The 10,122-nt window shown below is 56.5% G+C and overlaps 1 protein-coding gene and 1 non-coding gene across 2 annotated transcripts; one reads left to right on the plus strand and one right to left on the minus strand.

The window, feature by feature from the left end:
* Positions 1-819: 819 nt before the first annotated feature.
* On the minus strand, positions 820-921 carry LOC112437608 (U6 spliceosomal RNA). Its single transcript, XR_003026176.1, has one exon. It is a non-coding gene; the product is annotated as a U6 spliceosomal RNA (small nuclear RNA).
* Positions 922-3,932: 3,011 nt separating this feature from the next.
* Positions 3,933-9,712, plus strand: DLX4 (distal-less homeobox 4). Its single transcript, XM_003817471.6, has 3 exons — positions 3,933-4,495; positions 7,821-8,017; positions 8,449-9,712. The coding sequence occupies exons 1-3, from the start codon at positions 4,213-4,215 to the stop codon at positions 8,689-8,691; spliced, it is 723 nt and encodes a 240-aa protein (XP_003817519.3). The 5' UTR covers positions 3,933-4,212; the 3' UTR covers positions 8,692-9,712.
* The last annotated feature ends 410 nt before the right edge of the window (positions 9,713-10,122 follow it).

The following is a 10,122-nucleotide window of genomic DNA, read 5'->3' on the forward strand; positions in this document are numbered from 1 at the left end:
GGCAGACAGAGACCTCCTCTGCTAGGGCGTGCGGTAGGCATCGTATGGAGCCCAGAGACTGTGCCGAGAGCACTGCGCACTCACCAAGTGTTAGGGGTGCCCGTGATAGACCGCCAGGGAAGGGGCTGGTTCGGAGGGAATTCCCGCTACCGGGAAGGTCGGAACTCGGGGTGATCAAACAAGGAATGCATCTCACCTCCGTGGGTGCTTGTGCTGCGCAAGGAATTATTACTGGAGCGGTTGCGATGGCCTTTGCCCGGCGACCCAAGAAGAGTAAGCAAACTACCGTCCACCCAGCGGATCAGGTCCAATCCCTGCGCCTCGGCCCAATCCCTAGAGCCCCGCGGCGCCATATCCCCTCCCCCCAACTCTGGACCCCGCCGTCTGTCCCCGCGGCATCACCAGGGTGCTGGAGTTTTCCGAGCAGGCCCCTTGCGCTAAGCGAGAGGATCTGTGAGGGAAAGTTGGGAGAGCCACTTCTGGCTTTTGTGAAGATCCCGGGGCCTGAGGTATTGGTAGTGACAGGAGAGAGTTCTCTTTTTTTCTTCCTTCTTTCCATCCCTCCTCCTTCCCCCACTTCTTCTTCTTGGTTTTCTTATGGTTTTGGATTTTAGTTTTTGCAATTTGTCATAAAGCAAATGACAAAGGCTTGGAGTTCTTAGTCCAGCTCAGTTCTTTTATCCCTTCTGGGTAAACCAGTCTCAGAGAAGGCAAATGACTGATGCAAAATATCCCAACCAGCAACTTCGTGGCTGAACTGGACCAGAACCCAAGCCTCAAGGGTCTCAAGCCAGCCCTCCCTCTTTAAAAATTTTTTTGTAAAATATGGAATGCTTCATAAATTTGCATGTCGTCCTGGTGCAAGGGCCATGCTAATCGTCTCTGTATTGGTTCAACTTTTTTTCCTAAGCAAGCATCCTCTCTCCCCTCTGATCCAATACGAGATTACTGTGCTTCCCAGACCACATCCTCACCACGTCCACCTTTCCTGAGGTTGGTGAGATGAGACTCCTATTGGAGAGGATCCCTCCCTGGGGAGCCTGCTTCTGAGGAGACCCCAGGTTATCCCAAGCAGGTGCCCCAGCCCCACACCCTCTGGAATATGGGAGAAGGGAGCCTTGAAGAAACAGGTGATGATGGAAGGAGATGTTTCCTCATTTGTAAAATGGGGATAATAGTGCCTGGAGTTTGAGCGTGTGTGTGTGTGTGTGTGTGTGTGTGTGTGTGTGGATGCACAGGACTTGGATGTTGTGAGTGCTTGATAAATTCCAAAGGGCTGCAGAGTATGTCCTGCTGCTGCATAGGGGTGAAGATCCTCTGAGTTCAGAGGAGCCCTGAGAGCTTAGAACTTAAGACAAGTATGCACTGGGGATCTCCTGGCTTTGGAGGATGCCCAAAGCCAACTGTGGCAGAACCCTGCCAGGAAACCCATGCCTGCCCTTCTCTCCTGGGTCTGACAAGAAAGGATTCTGTGCACATGGTTCTAAGAGGGAATGTCTTTCCACTTATCCTGTCAACTCCAGCTCAAAAGCACTTCCTTTGGGAAACCCTCCCTCACAGCCAACCCCACCCAAAAAACATTCTCTTCCTTTGATGCACACCTTTGATGCCATCCCTGGAAACTCTCCTCAGCACTGCTGTAAGGCTGCCTCCATCCCTGTAGAGGAAAATGGTGATGGTAGAATGAAAGGTTTAGAAGGATATATATCTTCACAGGTTCACTGCTCCAGCTCTAAGGAGATGGTGGCATGGCGAGAATTAAGGAAGAAAGGGAGAAAGGTAGTCCCACATAGAATAAGCATTTCTCTACTGAGCAAACCCTCCACAGCCTGTTGGACGAGAGGGCAGTGGGTTCTCCAGCTGCCCAGAGGAGGAAGCTCCCCTGCAAAAGCCCCTTCTTCCCGGCTCCAAGGCTTCAAGACAAAGAGCTCCAAGCCAGGTGCTAGAGTCTCTCCTTGGAAAAACTCACCTCTATCTATTCCACTGGGGAGTCCAGTTTGAAATAGACTTGCTCTTCCTCCTTGCAGGACACCTGACTGAACTTCAACCACCCCTGCACACCCATTTGATTGATTTTGTCTAAGGAGGCTTGGGCTCCATTCCCCAGCCAGTGTTTTCTCCTATTCTTCCAGGCTGCTGCCTCCTCCTCCTCCTCATCCTCCTCCTTCTTTTTTCGACATAGAGTCTCACTCGGTCAGTCAGGCTGGAGTGAAGTGGCATGATCTCAACTCACTGCTGCCTTAACCTCCAGGGCTCAAGTGATCCTCCTGCCTCAGTCTCCTGAGTAGCTGGGACTACGGGCATACACCACCATGACCAGCTAATTTTTGTACTTTTTGTAGAGATGAGTCTCCCTATGTTGCCCAGGCTGATCTCAAACTCCTGAGCTCAACCGATCTGCCTGCCTGGGCCAAATGCTGGGATTACCGGCCTGAGCCACCTTGCCTGATCTCTCTTTCTTATCACCATCCTCTTCCGTCTCCCAATTCTACGAGGGCTACCTTCACTCTGAACGCTAACAATGAGAGCATGTGTGTGTGTACAAACATGAATATGCCTGCCCAGTTGCATAAAGTGGGAACAGGTGTTTGGGTATGCTGGGGAATTTGTGAAGACTGGCAGTTTAGGGACACATCTAACATAAGGCATCTTAGATGTGTGTGGACAGGTATTTCTCATAGAGCAGGAACACAAGTATACATTTTATATGCTTGGATCTTCTGTATTTTCGAGTAGGTACACCAGTGATTTGACTTGTATACTCATGAATCCATGTAAGAGACAAGTACTAGATAGTGTTTTTATTCAGGGATAGTGCTAATTCATCTTTAGGTAGATGTATACACATCACAGCCTAAAGTGTTTGCAGATTTACAAATGAACCTCTCTTTTTATAGAGGAATGCTAGTGTGAACATCAGTGTAGGTACCTCCATGTTGGTATATGTGAGTATACATGTTGTATTTGAATGGAGTCCCTGTGTAGTTGTGTACACGTGTCAATAAATGCTTGTATACGTGGACACGTGTCCATCGAGGCCATGGATACTAATGTTTAGAAGCAAGTCCTGAACACAGCCTGGAAAATGCGCCAGGGAGACTGGCCTGCAGTATTTCCTGTGCCCGCCCAGGAGCCATCCAACTGGACTCATCTCCCACTCCCAGATTTCGTCCGGGTTCAAGCAACACTTCAGCCCCCTGCGGCGCCAGGAAAGGCGGGGCACCGCACAGGCTAAGCCCAGAGGGCGGATCCCTTCTTCAGCTTCGGGGGCCTGCAAGGAGCTGCGGTGTCGCAACCAAACCAGGGCCCCTGCCGGAAGCGGAAGCCAGCACGCAGGGCGGTGGGGTGCAGCGGCGGCGGTCTCGGCGTGCCAGGCCCAGGGCGCCCCGCGGGGGCGTGCGCGCCACACGCGTGCGGGGCAGGCTGGGCGCCGGGCGGCACCCTCCCAGCCCCGGCGTCTATTTACCAACAAACTGCCGGCGCTCAGCAGCGGCGCATTCCGACGCGCTGACTAAGCGGCTGGCGCTGGCGGTCTGCACTTGACTCCCCTTCAGGTCCACCGCGGCTGGACCAGAATCGACGTGCAGATCCCCGAAATCGGGAGACTGCAAATACAGATTCCCTGCGTCTCCGCAGCCCCAGGGCCTCTGCCCACCACCCAGCTCCCTGTCCCTTGGGCATCCAGGCTCGCCACCTCTCTAGCATTTCTGCCATTATAACCGAGGTTCCTGGACTGCACCAATCGCTCTGCAACCCCAGCACCTCTCGGAGGAGACCCCGAGATAGACCGGCCTGGAGCGTGCGCACCGCCCCCCTCCCATTTACCACTTCTCTACAGCGGGCTGTCCCGGGGGGCGGGGCCCGGCTCCAAGTCTCCGTGAGGTCACCGCGGGCGGTAGCCAATCCGGGACGTCTAAGAGGGCGGGGCCCCCGTCGGGTCCCGGGAACCGAACCCGATGGAGAGGAGGGGGCCCCCATGGATTTAGGGGGGGAGGGGAAAGTCATGGGGGGGCACCCCCCCGGAACCCCTTTCCCAGGCGCGCGTTCTCCGCTGAAAGAGGCTCAGAGAGACACTTTCTCCGGGATCTTAAGTGTGGGGGCTGCTGGCTGGGGGGCCCGTGCGGCCCAACGCCGGAGGCTTGGAAAAGAGAGTTGGCAGCGGGAGCGGACTACGTGCCGGGCCATGGCCCTTCTGCCCGGGCCCTGGCCACAATGACCTCTTTGCCCTGCCCCCTCCCCGGCCGGGACGCCTCCAAAGCTGTCTTCCCAGACCTCGCCCCTGTCCCGTCGGTAGCGGCTGCCTACCCGCTTGGCCTGTCCCCTACAGCCGCAGCCTCCCCCAGTTTGTCCTACTCCAGGCCGTATGGCCACCTCCTGTCTTACCCCTACACCGAGCCAGCGAACCCCGGAGACTCCTACCTGTCCTGCCAGCAACCCGCGGCGCTCTCTCAGCCCCTCTGCGGACCTGCAGAGCACCCTCAGGAACTCGAGGCAGGTAAGTTCGGCCGTGGAGGCTCTTCCCACCTCTGGGGTTCGGCTCCTGTGCGCCCCTAAACTTCTCCCTCGCCTGGTTGGACGCAGCTAGCGGGATTCAAACCTTCCTTGGATTCCCTGGGATGTGGGGGTGGGGGGAGGGCGAAGGGATGGGGCGGGAGACACGGGGGGAGGGGCGGGGGAGAGTTGATCTAGGTCTCCTTTCAAAACCGACCTGGTTTCGATTTGCAGTTGTGTAAAGACAGGCGAGAGGGCCCCCCCAGCCCCCCACCTGGAGCAGCGGGGCTGTCTGTACCTACTAGTAATGGAAAACTGAAGCAATCCAGATGTGGGGATGGGGGCCTAGCCCCTTTGTCAGAATCCCCCAGCACCCGTCCTGTACTCCCTTCCTGCCCCATTGTCGCCCCTCTCTGCGTTAGTCTTGTCTCAGAAAGCAGTGATCAAGCCAAACACTGAAAAACAGATCAAGTCCTGGTAGGAGGGCTGTAGACATCGAGGCTTATTCTGGGCTCTGTCCTCTCCCTTCCCTGGCCTTACCCGCTCTCCTCAGACCAGGCCTGACCTTGACTGGAAGCTGGCCTGGCAGAATCTGGGAGTACGACCCCTCTATCCATTGTTCTGAGAAGGTAGCCAAAGGCTGGTAGGAAAGTCGCTCATCTCTCCCTGACTACCTCAGCCTTCCAGCCAAAGGAGCCGGCCATCGCTGTCATCTCCACTCTTTGGCTTTGGGGTAGGTTAGGCCACAGTTCCCGTTGCCTGGAGCAACTCTGAGCTCCTGAGAAAGTGCTCACTGGAAGGCCTCAATGAAGCGGAGAACCTGGCCGTCTTTGGGATCCTGGGCCTTGCAGCTGAGCTGACATACAATGTGGGTATGGCATTGCCCACAATCCCATCTGCACTGGCTCCAGCTTAGCCTCCAGGTCCCTGGACTCTCTGCCTCCATCTAATTGCTCACCCCCTCCTCCTGCAATTGTCTTTGGCAATCTCTTCCAAGGAGGCACATCCATTAGGTGACTTCACTGGAGTCAGCTCAGGACCAAGACATCTTCCTCCCTTCTCCTGTGGCTCTGACATGCTCACAAACCATCAGAGCCAGAAGTGACCCTAGGATTTAGAAGCTCAACTTCTTTGATGTATAGATGGGTAAAGCATGTGGCCAGGAGCATCGATTTTAGGGAGCTTCCTCCAACCGCCCCAAAATTAACTGCCTTCTGTGACAGAACTGTGGCTGTCTCTCCTGGGCTGCGGGGTGTGGCTGGAGTGGGCGCAGTTGCAGGGAGGAGTAGTTCTAGTTTTTCAAATGAATCCCTTTGACTGTCCTTTAGTGTATGCTAATAGGATATGTTTGTGTGTGTTATGTGTTTGGGGACTGGGGTGGGAATATCATGACCTTGTCCTCAGGGGAATTGCTGGCAGTAAGGTTGGTGTTGTCAGTCTTGTCTGAGATCTAAGGACAACAGAGTGGAGAGTTCATTTTCTTTAAGGACTTTCCCCCATCCAGCGAAAAACCACACACACCCAGATTTCCTTAGAATACATTTCTAGCATTTCTCTGCTGGAACTGGTGGGTTTGGGCGCTCTAGAGTGGAGGGCATGTGATCGAGAGCTTGGGGTCCTCCTTTTACTTCCACTCTATGTCCACTCCTGCCTTGGGAAAAGGTTTGGCTCCAAGTGAGCGGTGCCACCACCCCGTTGAGCCGTCGGGAGCAGCGGGCCTGGAGGGAGGCCTTGGGGCTCCATGATCGCGACCCGGGCAGATCCAGTCGTAACTTGCTGGAACTGGGGTAGGGAAAGGCAGCTGTCCGGGAAGGAACTTGGAGGGGGTCTGCTGGGAGCGTTGGGGCGCGGAGGGCTATGCGAATTCAGCAACCGGGTCGGCCTCAGAGACTCTGCGTCCCCGCTCGAATTGCGCAGTCCATGCAGCCAGAGAGGCGCGGGTGGGCTCTGGGCTGCCAGCCCAGAGCTGCCAGCAGTGGGGTCGAGGCAGGGGAGGCAGGACAGGCGCGGGCGGGAGCGGAAACCCAACGGTTTTTCTGGGAATTGGTTGAGGCAGGGTCGAGGAGGGAGGATCTCAGAAGCCCGCAGCGCCCGAGGCCACGGGTGAGGGATGCGGGGGAGGTGACGGCAGCTGGTGACCGCGGCTGGCCGAGGGCGGGTACACTGACGTGTGGAGGGTGAGCCCAACTAGGGGAAGAAGGTGGGGGGACGCGGGCGGACAGAAGCCGCTCTCTCTCGGCTCAGGTCGGCTGGACAGACCCGCAGGGAATGCAGCGAACGCTGTCCTAAGCCCCCGGGCATTGCGGCTGCTCCATCCGCCCTACTCCTCCCATTGCCTGGGACCTCTGCAGCGTCCCCGTAGAGCCGCGCAGGTTAGGGTGGCTGGCTCGGAAGAACAGAAACCCCTCGGCCCAACCCTCCCCTGTCCCTCAGCATTCTAGGGCTGGGCTGTCCCGCGGCCGAGATTCCTGGAGAGCTAGGCGGGCCAGAGCTGACCAGATCCCCCGCGGCGGCACCGCAGCGCGATCCAGGAGTGGCCCCGCCGGGCTACGCTGCGCGCTCTTGGAACCTGGGTCACCTTCCCCGCCGCCGGAACCGCTCTGTGCGCGCTGCCCAACGAAGGAAGGGGCTGCCCCACGCAGACCCGGCTTCTGGGCGTCCCTGGAAACCCAGGCGGCCACGGTGTGGCGGGGGAGACATGGTCACTTTTCCTGCAGGGTGCGCCTGAGCAGAGGGGCAGCCCGTTACAGTAGGCGAGGCCAGGGCAAACCCGGGGTCACTATCAGCGCTGCGAGACTGGTATTCAAGGTCCTCTCAGCCGGGCCTCTCACCCACCCCGCTGGCCGCAGCCGGAGGCTGCCACGCGGACACCGTCTCAAGCCTCTGAGCATTGCTCTGAGCCTCTGCCTGCAATGTCCTTCCTCTGTCATCTCTAGGCCTCGGCTCAGCCCTGGACCTAGCCTTTCTGCCTCGCCCTACCCCAAGCTGGCGCCACCGCCCGTGGCTGAACTCCGACCTCCCACCGCAGGCGCCGCGGTACCCTGGCTGTGGCCCTCGGCGCTTTCTTCCTAGGGTCACAGGACCCATACGAGTGGGAGCTCCCTGGGAGCAGAACTGCGTCTTGTATCACCTGGCGCGGTGAACGTGGGGGTTGAAACGCTCCACGCGGAAGGTAGAGGGCAGGGGCCAAGGGGGCGATCCTGGTGGCTGCGCTTTTTGCTATTTGCTGCCGACGGCATGCAGACGAGATGCAAATAAGCTTATGAAACTGTCCGTCCTACCCCCTCGCTCCCTCCTCGCCCCCTACACCGTGTTGTGCTGCCCACCAGACTCGGAGAAGCCGCGGCTGTCCCCGGAACCCTCCGAGCGGCGCCCTCAGGCACCGGCCAAAAAGCTCCGCAAGCCGAGGACCATCTACTCCAGCCTGCAGCTGCAGCACCTAAACCAGCGTTTCCAGCACACGCAGTACCTGGCGCTGCCCGAGAGGGCCCAGCTGGCAGCGCAGCTCGGCCTCACCCAGACCCAGGTGGGGCCAGTGTCGTCCTTCCCCATCTCTCACCTTCCCTGGTTCTCTGGGAACTCATCCCCCAGCCCCAGCTGTGAATGACTGATGGATTGGTGCTGTGGCCCTGTTGTCACAGTTCTCCAGGGAATGTTCATAGCTGGCTCTTAGTAAGCCTTGGGGGGAATGTGTTGAAAGGTGTGCATGTATGTGCGGGTGGGGTGGAGTGGGTCAGGAAGAGGAGGGTAGGTCAGACAGGGAGACATGGATACTAGCTCAGAGGCAGGAACTCAGAAGGCTTCTGGGGCTGTGGGGGACTGGAGCAAATGTTCCCAGCCTAGGGAACTGCTGGTCTCCCAGGACTGCGCCTGCACCTGGATCCCTTTCCCTTCCTCGAAACTTTTCACACATATCTTCCTCCTGATCTTTCATTCTTTCCCCTTTTCTTCCCGAAGGTAAAGATCTGGTTTCAGAACAAACGCTCCAAGTATAAGAAGCTCCTGAAGCAGAATTCTGGGGGGCAGGAAGGGGACTTCCCTGGGAGGACCTTCTCTGTGTCTCCCTGCTCCCCACCCCTCCCCTCCCTCTGGGATCTACCCAAGGCAGGGACCCTGCCCACCAGTGGCTATGGCAACAGCTTTGGAGCCTGGTATCAGCATCACTCCTCAGATGTCCTGGCTTCGCCTCAGATGATGTGAATCTGGGGAAGGGCGGGTCAGGCCCACAGCCTTCCTGCAAAGCCCAGGACCCAGGCAGTCCACCTGCACCCCTTCTGGGCTGGGAGGAAACCAGCTCCAGATGGGTTTTCTCTGGAGGACAAGCAGTTAGAGGAGAAAAAGGAATGGAGCAGAGCCTGTACCCCTAACCCTAACAGCTAAATCAAGGACCTCAGCCTTATATAATCATTGTCCCCACCACTACCATGGACTGGACACCTTCCCTCCAGCTGGACAAAGACTCTGGAGAGAGAGCCATTGGCTGGAGTTGAGACTGTCCCCAGAACCCTTGGTCTTGCCACTCCCCCACTCCTTCTTCCCTCTCTCCCTTTCTCCTCCCCCTGCTTTCTTGAAAAGGACTGAATCGCCACTACAGCCTGGGTGCAAAATCAGCAAGAAACATTGAGTATTTTTTTTTCTTTGTATGCCTTTGGCCTTGCACAACCCATTTGTGAGCAAAAGCAGAAGTGGACCACCATCAGCTCCCACCCACCCAGCGATTTTTCCTTGGAGGTCAGCCCGTTACCCCCATAACTGATTTACCTACTTACCATACTGGGAGGTAGAAGAGATGCAGAGAAATGTGGAATTTGTGGACCTATGGGTAATTTATGCTTTCCTCCTAAAAAAAAAAAAAAAAAAAAAAAGCCCTCTTTCCCACCCCCTCCCCATCTCCCCTTTTTGAATAGATAATGGATCCAATTATCCATATAATTCAATAGGTATTTATTGAGAGGCTCCCTTCTATTCCCCATCCCTAATCCCTAACGAACCCACGGGCACACACTTTTGGAAACCTGGTAAAGTAACACTTGGGGGGAAATGGGGACAAACTGGCTCTCTGGATTAGTGCAGGTATAGACAACCCAAATAGGTGGGTAGGCCCATTGATTCAGCTCCTTGCAGCTGTCTCTGTTCAAAGGAACTGTGCAGATTTAGAACGAATTGGAGCTTGAGCTTCACACCACCAGCTTCCAGAGATTAAAGTTTGTACAAAACATTGCATTCTGGCTGTGAGATGTGTTTGTTTCCTGACTTCTTATGGGTAGGGGCTGGTCATGCATCTCTTCTGGCCCATCTGACTTTTCTACCATGGAATTACAGGTATCAGAGGCACTGGATTCTAGATTTGTCTTGGCCACTAACTAGCTCTGTGATTCTGGCTCTGGAATGTTCTAACAACGTCCACAGTTTCATATGCTCCCATGTGAACCCAGGAGATGCTCATGCAGGGTCTGAGTGCTCCTTCCCAGGAGATGCTCTCCTGGCCCAGTTCAGGAGGGAGCCAGGCACCTTACCAGCCCCCAGGCCCCACCTTTAGCCCAGGGAGAGGCCCTGTTCACCTTGAGAGAGGACACACCCACGGATCCGGTCCAGTCCTACCTGGAGAAGTGTGCTGCTTGGGGGCAGGAT

This window comes from Pan paniscus, chromosome 19 (genome assembly GCF_029289425.2).
Source record: "Pan paniscus chromosome 19, NHGRI_mPanPan1-v2.0_pri, whole genome shotgun sequence".
Classification (NCBI taxonomy): Eukaryota; Metazoa; Chordata; class Mammalia; order Primates; family Hominidae; genus Pan; species Pan paniscus.

Excerpts from the sequence above, each read along its gene's own strand:
- DLX4 (XM_003817471.6), top strand. The coding sequence starts at position 4,213 with ATGACCTCTTTGCCCTGCCCCCTCCCCGGCCGGGACGCCTCCAAAGCT. Across the intron at positions 4,496-7,820 it reads CCCTCAGGAACTCGAGGCAG|ACTCGGAGAAGCCGCGGCTG; the intron begins GTAAGTTCGGCC and ends GCTGCCCACCAG. Across the intron at positions 8,018-8,448 it reads TCGGCCTCACCCAGACCCAG|GTAAAGATCTGGTTTCAGAA; the intron begins GTGGGGCCAGTG and ends TTCTTCCCGAAG.